This window comes from Euleptes europaea, chromosome 18, assembly GCF_029931775.1.
Source record: "Euleptes europaea isolate rEulEur1 chromosome 18, rEulEur1.hap1, whole genome shotgun sequence".
Taxonomy (NCBI): domain Eukaryota; kingdom Metazoa; phylum Chordata; class Lepidosauria; order Squamata; family Sphaerodactylidae; genus Euleptes; species Euleptes europaea.
The window spans coordinates 21,955,554-21,970,753 of NC_079329.1; the positions used below are offsets into that span (position 1 = coordinate 21,955,554).

The 15,200-nt window shown below is 48.0% G+C and overlaps 2 protein-coding genes across 2 annotated transcripts in view; one reads left to right on the top strand and one right to left on the bottom strand.

The window, feature by feature from the left end:
* The window catches only part of LASP1 (LIM and SH3 protein 1), a 279,531-nt gene that overhangs the window by 152,889 nt on the left and 111,442 nt on the right, over positions 1-15,200 (top strand). The gene's annotated exons all lie outside the window — the stretch shown is intronic.
* On the bottom strand, positions 1,190-11,753 carry RRAS (RAS related). Its single transcript, XM_056863256.1, has 6 exons — positions 11,649-11,753; positions 10,076-10,163; positions 4,570-4,672; positions 3,411-3,519; positions 2,847-2,965; positions 1,190-1,277 (listed from the first exon to the last, which is right to left on the bottom strand). Exons 1-6 carry the CDS (start codon positions 11,751-11,753, stop codon positions 1,190-1,192), a joined length of 612 nt encoding a protein of 203 aa, XP_056719234.1.

The window sequence follows — 15,200 nt, forward strand, 5'->3', positions numbered from 1 at the left end:
AGGAAGGGTGTCTAAGAAAACTGGCAGATTATAAACGGGCTGGGTAGCCATGGCAGTTTTTTGCAGAAGGAAAGCGGAAAAGGATGAATTGAGAAGTGTTTTAAATGACACAAAGGCAAAGCTTTCTTTTCTTGGGAAGGGCAGAGCAAGTCGTATCGTTAGTCTACCGTACCTGGCAACACAATTTATTTCTAACGATTAAAACTGTGTTAAAAAGTTTACTGCGTTGGATCAGGGCTGTTTCTCAGTGGCTGGAAGGGCTGTTTTTAGCTTAATCTGTCCCTAATACAGGGGTGGGGGAGAAGATGATCCTTTGATTTTAACTATTCCTTTTCTTGTTACATCCTCTGTCCAAGAAGTCTTTTAGTCCATCGATATGCTAGGATACAGCCACACTTGAGTGGTCTGCAGGGGAGAGGGAAGAACGGTGATGCTAGCTCCACCCTCTCCACAAAAAGGGGTGGTGCTGGAAGGGGTGTGTGTAATTCCAGCTCCACCCCTTTTCCAGAAAACGGGAGCAACACCAAACGTGTGTGGGAGAAACGAGTTGTAACTTTGTCCCAGCTACCATTCCCCCTTTTGTGCATCGTGGAAAAACGGTTGAGCATAGATGTTCTAGTCAAATGTGTTTTGATTACAACTCTCCCTCCACATTTTTCAAAGCATGTGTGTGCATATCTGTGCACAGAAGATCGCTGGATCTAGCTGTCTGAACACAGGCTAACCAATTGTCCTACGCTTGCCCCTCTCTGCCAAATTTACAGCCAGCTGCCCACATTTCTGAAAAAACAAAACGATCCTGCTTTCTATCCCTCAGCAGGGAAAGAAGAAGCTTCTGCCAAAGGAACGTGGCAGTGTTTAGCAGTTGAAGGTTACGAGGTAGGATGTGCTAGGTTGCGTTCCCCCTTCCCTCATCTTCCTTTAAACACGTGGAAGCTGTCTCCTCCGTAGGTTAAGGGGTCCATGCAAGTTAACGACTGATCTGCCTCCTGCCCCATTCCAGTTTGTAGAGTTCGCTGCAACACTAGAGAAAGGGAGTATGTTGAAAAGAGCTGCAGACCACACACGGACAACCCTTGTTGCCATGGGTGGAAAGGCTGATCCGAGCAAGGGAGAAATGCTGGTTCGAGATGACCATGACAGCTATTCTTCCTCTTCCAGAATGTGTGGCTTGGGATGGGAGGGTTGTCTACAGAACAGAACAAGGACAGCCTCTGGTTTCTTTCTTCTTTGTGCTGACAGCTGGGGTGGGGGGAGACTCGAGTTCATGAAACTTCCTGGAAGGGGGGGGGAGAGAGAGAAACAGAGGAAGAGGAGAAGAATATAACAGATTTCTGTCATCTGCTCCCTTTTTTCAAAAAAGAGGCAAGTAACGTTATCAAAAGGCAGGCAGATCCCCCATCCCCCCCCCCACCAATGAATGGACAAAATCATGAATGCTAGGTTGCATGGTGACTCTTTTGCCACGAACCTCCATGTTCAGATGCAGTCTACCACCAATTAACACACACCAGGGGGACGACATCAGGGGAAGGCCATTCAGCCTTCAGGTCGTGCTTGTGAGCTCATGGCGGCATTTGGACCAGCTGCTGTTCAAAATTAAACGCTTGATGGTGTGGAAGTGACCTAACTGAGGAAGGGGATTCTCTCCTCTATGTGGACCACCTACCTTGGAGGAAAGAATGCCAAATCCTCAGGATGAGACCTAGGAAACCACGGGGGGACGGGGGACGGACAGAAACGAACACTGACGTCTCATGCAGATTGCACGTGTCCAGTTTTCATCTCCACTTAAAAGGATCAGGTGGTGTGAAAGACACCAGCCTGAGACCCTGGAGAGCCGCTGCCAGTCTGAGTAGACAAGACTGACTTTGATGGACCAAGTGTCTGATTCAGTATAAGGCAGCTTCATGTGAGTGTTCATGATTAAAGAAAGAAAGCCATGGCTCAGTGGTACAGCACCTGGTTTGGACGCAGAAGGTCCCTGGCTTGATCCCCAGCATCTCCAGTTAAAGGAACTCTGGTAACAGGTACTGCAAAACACCTTTATGTACCTGCGACCCTGGAGAACTTGTGACAGTCAACACAGACAAGGCCGAACAACATGGGCCGATGTTCTGACTCTATTATATGGCAGGTTCGTATGTACTTCTGACCTGCACCATACTGGCCCTCTCTTGTGGCCTGCAAAATGCACCTACCCTGGATTTGATAGTCCAAGGCAGGCAGGGAAATCGGAAGGTTTATCAAGCATCTGACTGGCTATCGAGAGTGGCTGGTGAGCCACAAGTGACTGAGAGAAGGGCCATGACACAGGAGGCGAATGCCAAAAACAGAAGTGGTTATTTATTCCCAGTATGTAATGGGGAAGAAATACCTAGTTGGAAAGAAGAGAGAAAGAAGAGTTGGTTTTTATATGCCGATTTTCTCTCCCTTTTAAAGAAACTCAAACTGGCTTACAATCTCCTTCCCTTCCTCTCCCCACAACAGACACCTTGTGAGGTAGGTGGGGCTGAGAGTTCAGAGAGAACTGTGACTAGCCCATGGTCACCCAGCTGGCTTCATGTGTAGGAGTGGGGAAACCAACCAAGTCCACCAAATTAGAGTCTGCCACTCATGTGGAAGAGTGGGGAATCAAACCCGGTTCTCCTTAGAGTCCGCCGCTCATGTGGAGGAGTTGGGGAATCAAACCCGGTTCTCCAGATTAGAGTCCACCGTTCTTAACCACTACACCACACTGGCTCTCTATATTGAAAGGGGTTGCCAAAGGAAGTAGTTTTCTTCAACCTTTGTGTGTGTGTGTGCGAAGGGGGTGACCAGGCCAGCAGCAATTCGTGCCTTCTCACCTGATGGCCCGAACCAGCTCGTAGAAAGATTCGTCCACGTTGAGGCGTATTTTGGCAGAGGCTTCCATGTACGGGATTCGATTCTCTCGGGCAAAGCTGAGGGCCTCCTCCTTGGGCACCTGCCAGCATATTTATCAATTATTGGGAGCATTTAAATTTGATGTACTCGTGACACACTCAGGCCCCACATGGGAAAGAAAAAGTAGTTTGCAAACAAACAATGCCCACCAAAAGTAAAGACAGTGACACGATTGCATTGTATTCGCAGCAGACACTGCCAAATATGTGAGAATCCTCTGTTAGAAGAGACAGGTCATTTTTCTCCAGGCCTACTGGAAACCTTAGCTGACACTGACTCACTCAACAAGCTTCTATGGCAGAGAGGGGGTTCGAACCTGCGTCTCCCAAAGCCATAGGCAGCTCTTGCTAATCGCTTGGACATGAGGAAAGGATCTGGGTGAAGGAGACCTCTGCAAAGAAGCTACCCAAGTTAACTCTGTCCTAATGTAATTCCCATTAACAGCATGTCATGTACACACAATCAGCCCCTCGCAATTGCCTTACCTGCCGATAGGGATCCAAGTCAGCCTTATTGCCCACGAGGATCATGGGAAACTCATCACGGTCTTTCACCCGAAGTATCTGCGTATGGAACTTGCTGATTTCGTTAAAACTAGGATTGAGAGAGGAGCTGGATGAAGGAGACCCTTCCCACAACCAGACACACCCTCGGACAACACTATTATGGACCTGGTTAAGGACTGGACAACAACAGAGAATAATGTATCCGTTTCAGGGTCATCCTTTGTCCAATTGTAAATGCACTGGCCTAAGGAAAAAAATAACCCTGAGCCTCAGTTTTCCCAATGTGTAAAATGGGAAGAAGAAGAAGAGTTGGTTTTCCTATGCTGACTTTCTCTACCACTTAAGGGCGACTCAAACCAGCTTACAATCACCATCTCTTCCCCTCCCCATAACAGACACCCAGTAAGATAGGTGGGGCTGAGAGAATTTGACTTGCCCAAGGTCACCCAGCTGGCTTCATGTGGAGGAGTGGGGAAACAAATCCAGTTCACCAGATTAGCCTCCGCCACCCATGTGGAGGAATGGGGAATCAAACCCGGTTCTCCAGATCAGACTCCACGGCTCCAAACCACCGCTCTTAACCACAGCACCACACTAGCGCTCTACACCATGCTGAATGATCTAAGTCACTGCTGTAAAAATTAACTGTATGTGAGCTGTACCAGCCATCCATAAAATCAGAGTTACTTGCTTTCAAAGTTCGTTCGAGTCTATTAAGGGCAATTAAAGTACAATAACTTGCTTAGCCAGTAGGACTCCTGTTGAGCATCCTTTCAAAATAAGCATTTAAAAAATCCCATTCAAATCACAATAACCAATGTAGTTGTTATTAAACATGATGTGGTGCTGTGCCAGATACTAAACCATAATCAGAACTTGCTATCCTAATAAGGTGTCAAATAATGTTATAGAACTAATTTCAAATTAAACAATCACTGTTCACTTTGAGAAATTGTCTCAGGACATTTTCAAGTATTCTCAAAGTGTCTGATTTTGGTACACCATAGAAAAAGAACTAGGAGCAAAAACAGAAGCTATTGAAAGTTATTTCTAGGTCTTCAAATCCTCTGTTTAAGATTTCTTTCCTGGCTAGTTGAGAAGGGCTTCTCAGATGTGAATGCCATGGCTTGCATCTTACCTGCCGCGATCATTGATTGCATATATGAGAAGAAATCCTTCCCCTGTGCGCATATACTGTTCTCGCATGGCCCCAAATTCTTCCTGTCCTGCAGTATCCAAAACTGACAAGAGAAACAGAAAATTTGATGGGAAGGAAAGTACTTAAGAACTCAACACAACAGCTATAGGGGAAGCGATATACCACGTCACGACCCAGGTATTCCTTGGAGGTCTCCCATCCAAATACTAACCAGGGCTGATCCTGCTTACCGTTCGGGATCTGACGAGATCAGGCTAGCCTGAGCTATCCAGGTCAGGGCGCCATATATTTAGAAGAAGAGTTGGTTTTTATATGCTGACTTTCTCTACCGCTTAAGGAAGAATCAAACCAGCTTACAGTCACCTTCCCTTCCCCTCCCCACAACAGACACCCTGTGAGGTAGGTGGAGCCGAGAGAGTGTGACTTGCCCAAGGTCACCCAGCTGGCTTCATGTGGAGTGGGGAAACCAACCCGGTTCACCAGATTAGCCTCTGCCACTCATGTGGAGGAGTGGGGAATCAAACCCGGTTCTCCAGATTAGAGTCCATATTTAGGAGTATGAAAAATAAAAAAATAAATAAACTGGTTCTTGTAGGTTATCCGGGCTGTGTAACCGTGGTCTTGGAATTTTCTTTCCTGACGTTTCGCCAGCAACTGTGGCAGGCATCTTCAGAGTAGTAACTACTACTCTGAAGATGCCTGCCACAGTTGCTGGCGAAACGTCAGGAAAGAAAATTCCAAGACCACGGTTACACAGCCCGGATAACCTACAGGAACCAATGAACTCTGACCGTGAAAGCCTTCGACAATAAATAAACTGGTCCAGTGTTAAAGAGATTTATAAAGTGATGCATGGATGGGAGAAAGTGGGTAGGGAGCTTTTTCTTCCTCTTCCATACTATTAGAACTCGGTGGCGCCCTATGAAGTTGATGGGCAATAGACTCAGGGGGGCCAAAAGGAAGCCCTTCTTTATTCAATGAGTAATTGTGGAATCCGCTGCCAGCTGATGTTACAATGGCCAAGTGTATAGATGGTTTTTAGGGGGTATTAGACAAATCCATGAAGGTCCATCAATGGCCATTGTGACAAAAGGGAACCTCTATAGTCAAGAGGCAACAAACCTCTGAAACCCAGTGCTAGGAGACAACACATCATGGAAAGGCCTTGGCCCCTGTGCCTTCTCTATTGGTCCTTCCGAGGCAACTGTTTGGCCATTGTGTGAAGCAGGATGCTGGGATAGATCGCTGGTCTGATCCAGTAGGGCTCTTCTTAAGTTCTTATGCAAGCCGGGCCCCAAAAAGCACAGGCAGTTTCGAAACGGTTCTCACTTCAAAAAGTTTGAGAACACTACCTCAGGCAAACCTCATTCTCTTGAAACCTGCTCCTTCCCTGCAGTAATACTGAACTACCTTAGGGATTGTCGTAAGGAAGACCAAGCTAATTTGTGAACATTTATCTCTATTATTCCCAGCAATTATAGTCAACCTTTCTCAAAACAGGCTTAAGGCCTACAGCACACTGAACATTCAAACCCTATTACACCAGTATGCCTGTTTCCCAATAGTAGGTTAGATTTTGGTCTTCTTTCATTAAATAATGAGTTGGTGTAGCCATTCTTGCACCTAACTCTCCTGTTTTGTAACTGTCAATGTATTATCTTCTCTCCAACATCTGGCATATTATATTTTAGCTGAAGTCACTGTATAATTTATTAATTCTCTGAAGCTCTTGTTTATTTTCCAGGCCTGTGTTCATAAAAACAAGACTGTACTTGCAATGATTTTCAGACCTTCTGCCTCTAGGAATTGCTGCCCACATTGCCCTGTCTGTTGATGAATTCCTGAACGTCAGCCAAAGAACCCAGAATGATGCTGCAAGCTAGTGTGACACATTCTAGGTGCTCAGTTCTCACAGAAGATCAAAAGGCCTCTTAGGGCTAATTGTTGTGCCATTTGAACACATGGTATGACCGAGCACACCCAACAATCTCGTGCCGCTATTACAGGAGAAGAGCGAGTATGTGTGTTAAATGCCGTCAAGTCATTTCTGACTCATGGCGATCCTATGAATCAATGTCCTCCAAAGTGTCCTCTCCTTAACAGTCTTGCTCTGATCTTGCAAATCGAGGGCCGTGGCTTCCTTTATAGAGTCAATCCATCTCTTGTTGGGTCTTCCTCTTTTCCTGCTGCCTTCAACTTTTCCTAGCATGATTGTCATAAATACTATTATATCTACCTCTAACTTTGCGAACACAGGTAATAGGGCTGTATTAATTTGTGAACATTACTTCTAATATTCCCAACGATTATAGTCAACCATTCTCAAAACAGGCTTAAGGCCTACAGCACACTGAACATTCAAATAGTCTATAAATACTATTATATCTACCTCTAACTTTGCGAACACAAGTAATAGGGCTGTACTGTAACAAAATGGTCCCCAAAAATACCTGAGTCAAGAGTTAGGGCCTGTGGTCTGTATCACTGCCTATAGCTCATAATGTCTGTTGCTGTAAGTAGGATCCTCGTATGAATTTTTTTGCATTGTTTAACGTGTCATGTTCATGCCTATGCTTTTGTTTCAGTTCTGATTTCTGATTTCCGGTCGGATCCAGATTTCTGCAATCCAAATCCTACTGCATTGTTTATTGGCTGTCCCATCCTGTTGATTGTACTGACGTACACTGCATAATCTGCCGTGTGTTCCAGTGAGAAAGAAGAAGAGTTGGTTTTTATATGCCGATTTTCTCTCCCTTTTAAGGAGAATCAAACCGGCTTACAATCTCCTTCCCTTCCTCTCCCCTGAACCGACACCTTGTGAGGTAGGTGGGGCTGAGTTTGGAGAGAACTGTGACTAGCCCAAGGTCACCCAGCTGGCAGACTATAAATAGTAGTAGAACATAAGAAAGGCCCTACTGGATCAGACCAAGGCCCATCAAGTCCAGCCATCTGCTCACACAGTGGCCAACCAGGTGCCTCTAGGAAGCCACAAACAAGATGACTGCAGCAGCAACGTCCTGCCTGTGTTCCACAGCACCCAAGATAATAGGCATGCTCCTCTGATACTAGAGAGAATAGGCATGCAGCATGACTAGTATCCATTTTAACTAATAGCCATGAATACCCCTTTCCTCCATGAATATGTCCACTCCCCTCTTAAAGCCTTCCAAGTTGGCATCCATCACCACATCCTGGGGCAGGGAGTTCCACAATTTAACTATGCGCCGTGTGAAAAAATACTTCCTTTTATCTGTTTGTAGAATTTATTTATATGTGGCCATAGGCCTTCACAAAACATCATCCAGACTATAAACAGCATAACATAAAATAAATAAACCAGCATCCTGGCACTTCCCTTTACTATTTACACCCCAATTCCCACTTCTTTTTTTTTGCCGTCCAGTCACAGATTACTTATGGCGACTCCTGGTGCGGTTTTCAAGGCAGGAGACTTTCAGAGGTGGTTTGCCATTGCCTGTCTCCACGTCACGACCCAGGTATTCTTTGGAGGCCTCCCATCGAAATACTAGCGAGGGTCAGGGCTGAGAGTGTGTGACTGGCCTAAGGTCACCCAGCCGGTACGAGTGGAAACCGCTACACCACTGGCTCTCACCAATTCCCACTAATTGCCTTTTTTTTTTAAAGGATTCCTCAGAACCAAGAAGAAGAAGAAGTAGTGTTGGTTCTTATAGGCCAACTTTCTCTGCCACTTAAGGAAGAATCAAACCAACTTACAATCACCTTCCCTTCCCCTCCCTACAACAGACACCCTGTGAGGTAGGTGGGGCTGAGAGAGGGTGACTAGCCCAAGGTCACCCAGCTGGCTTCGTGTGGAGGAGTGGGGAAACAAATCCAGTTCACCAGACTAGCCTCCGCCGCTCATGTGGAGGAGTGGGGAATCAAACCTGGTTCTCCAGATCACAGTCCACCGCTCCAAACCACCGCTATTAACCACCACACCATGCTGGCTCTCCAACAGATTCAGATGGCAAACTGAATCTGCTGCTTGGTTCTTGTAGGTTATCCGGGCTGTGTAACCGTGGTCTTGGAATTTTCTTTCCTGACGTTTCGCCAGCAGCTGTGGCAGGCATCTTCAGAGTAGTAACACTGAAGGACAGTGTCTCTCTGTTACTCCTCTGAAGATGCCTGCCACAGCTGCTGGCGAAACGTCAGGAAAGAAAATTCCAAGACCATGGTTACACAGCCCGGATAACCTACAAGAACCAATGAACTCTGACCGTGAAAGCCTTCAACAATATTTTGAATCTGCTGCTCATCCTGAATCTGTTGCCCAATAAGCTTCCCTAAATGTCCACCCTCCGTTTTACATTCCGTCCTTTCAGATCACCGTATTTCCTATAGACACTTCTCCCCTGAGATCCCTTTTTTTGGTCCATCCCCACAAGCAGTCTGCTTCCCCTCTGGGACCAATCGTTTTTGCTCTCTCCAAGCTGGCTCCGGATCCGCTCGTCCCGCAAACAGCACAGCCTTCACTTCCAAAAGGAGGGCCGTGCAGAAGAGGAACAGAGAGCCTCGGCAGACTTAGAAGGGCGTAACTTGGCTTATGATGGTACTTAGTGGATCGAGCAATCATTTTTGATCAGTTATAAAGGATCCACTGATTAGACAGCAGCTTTAAACAAACACACACACACACACACACACACACACACACACACACACATATATAAGTATTTTGAATACAAGCACATATAAAAATTGCAGTAGCGAAAGCCATCTTAGAAGAGGCCTTCCCTCCTGGGTCAGCCAAGTACGGCCAAGGTCTCTTCTATGATGTCGCCTAACATTTCCAAAATCCAAGAAGAAGAATTGGTTTTTATCCAGTTCCAGTGTAAAAAGAGCGCCTGTATTCAAAGGAGCATTTAGGCGCAACTTGGTTATAACTTTTGGCGTATTTTCAAGGCAGCTGTTAAATTGTTTTTTTATATGCCGACTTTCTCTACCTTTTAAGGAGAATCAAACCGGTTCACAATCTCCTTCCCTTCCTCTCCCCTCAACAGGCCCCTTGTGAGATAGGTGGGGCCGAGTTTGGAGAGAACTGTGACTAGCCCAAGGTCACCCAGCTGGTTTCATGTGGAGGAGTGGGGAAACCAACCCGGTTCACCAGATTAGAGTCCGCCGCTCACGAGTTGGGCCTTCTTCTTTCGAATGTTTTTTCCGTCTTACAGGCAAATGGATGCAGATGTAATCAACCGATCGATTAAAAAGATTAGAACTCATACGATTAGCCAGCGGATTCCTCACTTGGCTGATAATCTTTGTAACGCTACTCCCTCCCACCACATTGGGGATCATGACACAATATCCATCCCCGGAGGGTGGATCGTCATGCGCTGCGATCCCGTTCGCCGAGCTCTGCCCCGCCCCAACACATCTGTGCGCCACTTCCGCAACATCTGGACACATGTTCTGTAAAAACAGGCACACAGTTCGCTAACCCCTAACCCCCCCTTCCAATACTCACTGTCTAGTCGGGTTTGGGTGCCATCGATGCTGCAAATTTTGGTGTAGGAATCCTCAATTGTGGGGTCGTAGTCAGAGACAAAGTACGACTGGGAAGAGGAGAGTGGGGGAGAGGACGTTGAGGAAAGAAACAAGCCCTCCTCTATGAGAGGCCAGATCCCGCTGCTGCATGTAGCCAGAAGCCATTTATGCCTGGGAGGTTTTGCCTTGGATTTTCCACTCTCTAGATCAGTGGTTCCCAACCTTTTTTTGACCAGGGACCACTAGGACTTTTTTGTTCGGTGCAGGGACCCCAAGGTTCAAAATAAAAATTCTGAGAATTTGAAAATAAACTTTAATCATAACTGTTAAACATTAAACTTAGAATAATATTTGAATATATATTTTATAATAGATAACTTTTAATTGAAAATATTAATTTATTATGGGTTTATAACTTTGTTTTGCGGACCTTAATTTAGTTCTCGCGGACCCCTGGGGGCCCACGGACCCCTGGTTGGGAACCAGTGCTCTAGATGCACATTTTCCCCTTCCGAATTCTCCAAACTCAACAGTAAGCCCCAGTGCAGAGTTCGGAGAATTCGGATGGGGGGTAATGTGCATCTAGAGAGCAGCAACTCCAAAGCGAAACCTCCCATGCCTAAATGGCCAGAGCAAGGATCACAGCCACCGGTCTTTCACCTCCTAAGAAGAACGTGTCCGGCCAAATCAGACCAAAGGTCTATCGAGCCTAGTATACTGTCTCCAAGATGGGACGGCCAGATGCCCTCACCATGGGAGGTGATGGACGTGACGATCCTCCACACCAGGGTCCCTCCTCCTCTGCTCCACTCCACCCCCACCCTTCTGTATTTGGGATCCCACCGTGTCCCAGCAGGGCCCCGCACCGACTCTGGGGACCTGATTCTGGGCTTGGCGGAATCGCATGGGAACGGCAAGACCCAACCACCTTTTTTAATAGGGGGGGGAGCCCCGATTCGAAGGCAACGTGACCCCACCCTTTTCTTTCCAACTGCGCCCCATTTACGCATAGGAGGTTTAAGACTTAAAACTTTAATTCAAGTTTATTAAGTTAATAAACAGCGCACCTACCTATATAGTTTAAGTTTAAGAAAGTTGGCTCTCAAAAGAAATCTCAATCGTCGTACTGTTGACATTTGGCTCTTTTGACTCATGAGTTTGGCCAACCCCTGCCCTATAGTATCGGTAGTCAAAAAGGGCCAGAGTCCAGGAGCACCTTAAAGACTAACACAAATATTTTCTGGTAGGGTATGGATTTGCTGCTGTGTCGATGCACATTCCCCCCCCCCCACCTGAATTCTCAAAACTCTGCATGGGGTGGGGGGTATTTTCGAGGTGTGAGAATTGGGGTGGGGGACACGTGCCTCCAGATCGCAGCAAACCCAAGGCGAAACCTGCCAGGCACAAACGGCCCCGAGCAAACACGTTCCCCGTTCGGAAAACCTCTCCGCCCCAACCGGGATCGCGCCGGCCGAGTTTCGCTCTCCCACCCGCCGCCGCCCTGTAGGGGACCCCCGCCCCCAGGCCCCTTCCCCTCCCCCTCCCGGCGGCACCTGGATGAACTGGATGGTCAGGGCGCTCTTCCCCACGCCGCCGCCCCCGACCACCACCAGCTTGAACTTCTCCGCCGGCGCCGCGCCTTCGCTGGGGTTCATCATGGCTGGGGAGGGGGCGGCCGGGCCCGGAGGCGGGAGGGAAGTCGGGAGCCCCCCCGGGGCCGCCTCCCCGCTTCGCCCCACCCCGACACCCGGCCCCGATCCGGCGCGGTGCCTCCCGAGGCGCCTGGGCGCAGAGAGAGCCGCGGAAAGGCGAGCGCGGCGATCCCCGGCCGCTCTCCGCTTCCCTATTTGGCCAGCGGGGAGCCGCGGCGGGGAGGCTCCCTCGTCCGGGACGGGCGCGCTCCGCCTTCTCCCCCCAGGCCCGGGCGGAGGGAGGCGGCGGCGGGTCGGGGCTGGGCCCGGGGCGTCCCCAAAGGCGCGGGTCGGGGCGGCCGTCGTGGGGACGCCGTCGCTAGCGTTGCCGAGCCCCGCTTCGCCCCCAGCGGGAGGTTTTGGGGAGCGGGGGGGGGGGGGCTTCAGTGGCATAGAGTCCAATTGCCAAAGCAGCCCTTTTCTCCAGGGGAGCTGATCTCGATCGGCTGTAGATCTCCGGCTGGTCCCTGCAGGTTACCTAGAGAAGGTCAACGCCAGGACTACATCTGAAGAAGCGAGCGGTGGCTCACGAAAGCTCATACCCTACCAGAAAATCTTTGTGTTAGTCTTTAAGGTGCTCCTGGACTCTTGCCCTTTTCTACTAGAAAATCTTTGTGTTAGTCTTTAAGGTGCTCCTGGACTCTTGTCCTTTTCTACTAGAAAATATTCGTGTTAGTCTTTAAGGTGCTCCTGGACTCTTGCCCTTTTCTACTAGAAAATATTCGTGTTAGTCTTTAAGGTGCTCCTGGACTCTTGCCCTTTTCTACTAGAAAATATTTGTGTTAGTCTTTAAGGTGCTCCTGGACTCTTGCCCTTTTCTACTGGAAAATCTTTGTGTTAGTCTTTAAGGTGCTCCTGGACTCTTGCCCTTTTCTACTAGAAAATATTCGTGTTAGTCTTTAAGGTGCTACTGGACTCTTGCCCTTTTCTGCTAGAAAATCTTTGTGTTAGTCTTTAAGGTGCTCCTGGACTCTTGCCCTTTTCTACTAGAAAATATTTGTGTTAGTCTTTAAGGTGCTACTGGACTCTTGCCCTTTTCTACTAGAAAATCTTTGTGTTAGTCTTTAAGGTGCTACTGGACTCTTGCCCTTTTCTACTAGAAAATATTTTTGTTAGTCTTTAAGGTGCTACTGGACTCTTGCCCTTTTCTACTAGAAAATATTCGTGTTAGTCTTTAAGGTGCTACTGGACTCTTGCCCTTTTCTACTAGAAAATATTCGTGTTAGTCTTTAAGGTGCTACTGGACTCTTGCCCTTTTTGACTACCAATACTATAGGGCAGGGGTCGGCCAAACTCATGAGTCAAAAGAGCCAAATGTCAACAGTACAACGATCGAGATTTCTTTTGAGAGCCAAATTTCTTAAACTATATAGGTAGGTACGCTGTTTATTAACTTAATAAACTTGAATTAAAGTTTTAAGTCTTAATTAAACTATAGGTACACGGAGCCCCGTGGCGCAGAGTGGTAAAGCTGCAGTACTGCAGTCCAAGCTCTGCTCACGACCTGAGTTCGATCCCGACGGAAGTGGGTTCCAGGTAGCCGGCTCGAGGTCGACTCAGCCTTCCATCCTTCCGAGGTCGGTAAAATGAGTACCCGGCTTGCTGGGGGTAAAGGGAAGATGACTGGGGAAGGCACTGGCAAACCACCCCGTAAAAACAGTCTGCCTAGAAAACGTCGGGATGTGACATCACCCCATGGGTCAGGAATGACCCGGTGCTTGCACAGGGGAACATTACCTTTACACTGAATAAAACTTGATATCATATTTAATAGTTATCTTATTTATTGATAAAAATTAAATTGTAAGTCCCCACCATTTCCCCCTCCTCGTCTGGAGGCCTGGTCTACCACCATAAAAGCCGATTGGTAGACCTGGCCTCCGGCTGAGTCCCATTGGGAGGCCAGGTCTACCCATTGGCTTTCTTGGCAGTAGACCTGGCCTCCGGAGGCCCATAGAAGCCAATTGGTAGCCCTGGCCTCTGAAGGGGGACTTTTTCCCCTCCTCAGAATCCAGGTCTACCGCCAAGAAAGCCATTGGGGAGACATGGCCTCCCAATGGGACTCAGCCGGAGGCCAGGTCTACCAAAGGAAGCCCGCCCTGCTCAACAGCTGATAGGCGGGCGAGGGGGCCCGCCCAGCAATCGCGCGGCTAGAGGGGAGGGCTGCTGGTGCGAGTGGGCGCGAGAGCAGGGGCTCCGAACCAAGTTCAGAGAGCCGCACTCAATGGGCCAAAGAGCCGCATGCGGCTCGGGAGCCGCAGTTTGCAGACCCCTGGGCTAGGCTGTATAAAGTAATAGTATGAGGCTCTCAATGCTTATCAAAATGCTATATTATACTTGTTACAAACATGTGGGAAATACGTACAGTGTGTCCAAAATTATTCAATTCTATACAGTGTAACAACTAAGACAATACAAAACATAAAGTCAGAGAAACAAAGTAGCTATATCTCTTTGCTACAATGGTACCAAAATGAATTATATTTCAGTTCAGTTAATAACTTTTTCTTTTCTTTTATAAATTTTGTTTCAATCATCAACTTCTTCAAGGGAACATGGAAGGAACCATATTGAAAAAAATGGAAACGCTGTCCGGATGAACAATTGTGCTTTCACTACCAAAGGCAGCTTCTTCAGCCAATAGCTTCACGTATATTGTTGTTCCTATAAACTAGGGTTGGCAACCCTAGCCGTCGCATTGGGAAGGAGGAAACAGAGCCCGGGGGTAGAGGTCTATAAAACGATGCACGGTTTGGAGAGAGGGGACAGGGAGAAGCTTTTCTCCCTCTCTCATAATACCAAAATGCGGGGTTGTCTGCTGAAGCTGGAGGGGGAGAGATTCAAAACTGATAAAAGGAAGCATTTCTTCACACCACGCAGAGTTCAGTGGTGGAACTCCCTGCCCCAGGATGTGGTGATGGCTGCCAACTTGGAAGGCTTGAAGAGGGGAGTGTACATGTTCGTGGAGGGAGAGGGCTGTTCATGGCTACTAGTCATGATGGATACCTATTCTCTCCAGGATCACAGGAGCATGCCTATTATATGAGGTGCTGTGAAACGCAGGCAGGATGATGCTGCTGCAGTCATCTTGTTGGTGGGCTTCCTAGAGGCACCTGGTTGGCCACTGTATGAACAGACTGCTGGACTTGATGGGCCTTGGTCAGATCCAGCAGGGCCTTTCTTATGTTCTTATGGGGATCAGGAAAGCACGAGGGAGGGCCCCTGTTGGAAAACCTGCCAGTGGCAACTAGATGGGATGCCCAGGAAGAGGCTAGCCAGAAGTTGCATTTGAGGGGTATGGAGTAGGGTGCCAAGATTCCCGTCTTCTGGAATGAGATGGGGAGGCCCAGGGTAGACGTTGGGAAGTTGGATAAGCAGCTTGATTTTACACGTGCCTACTTGAAGTTCGACGGT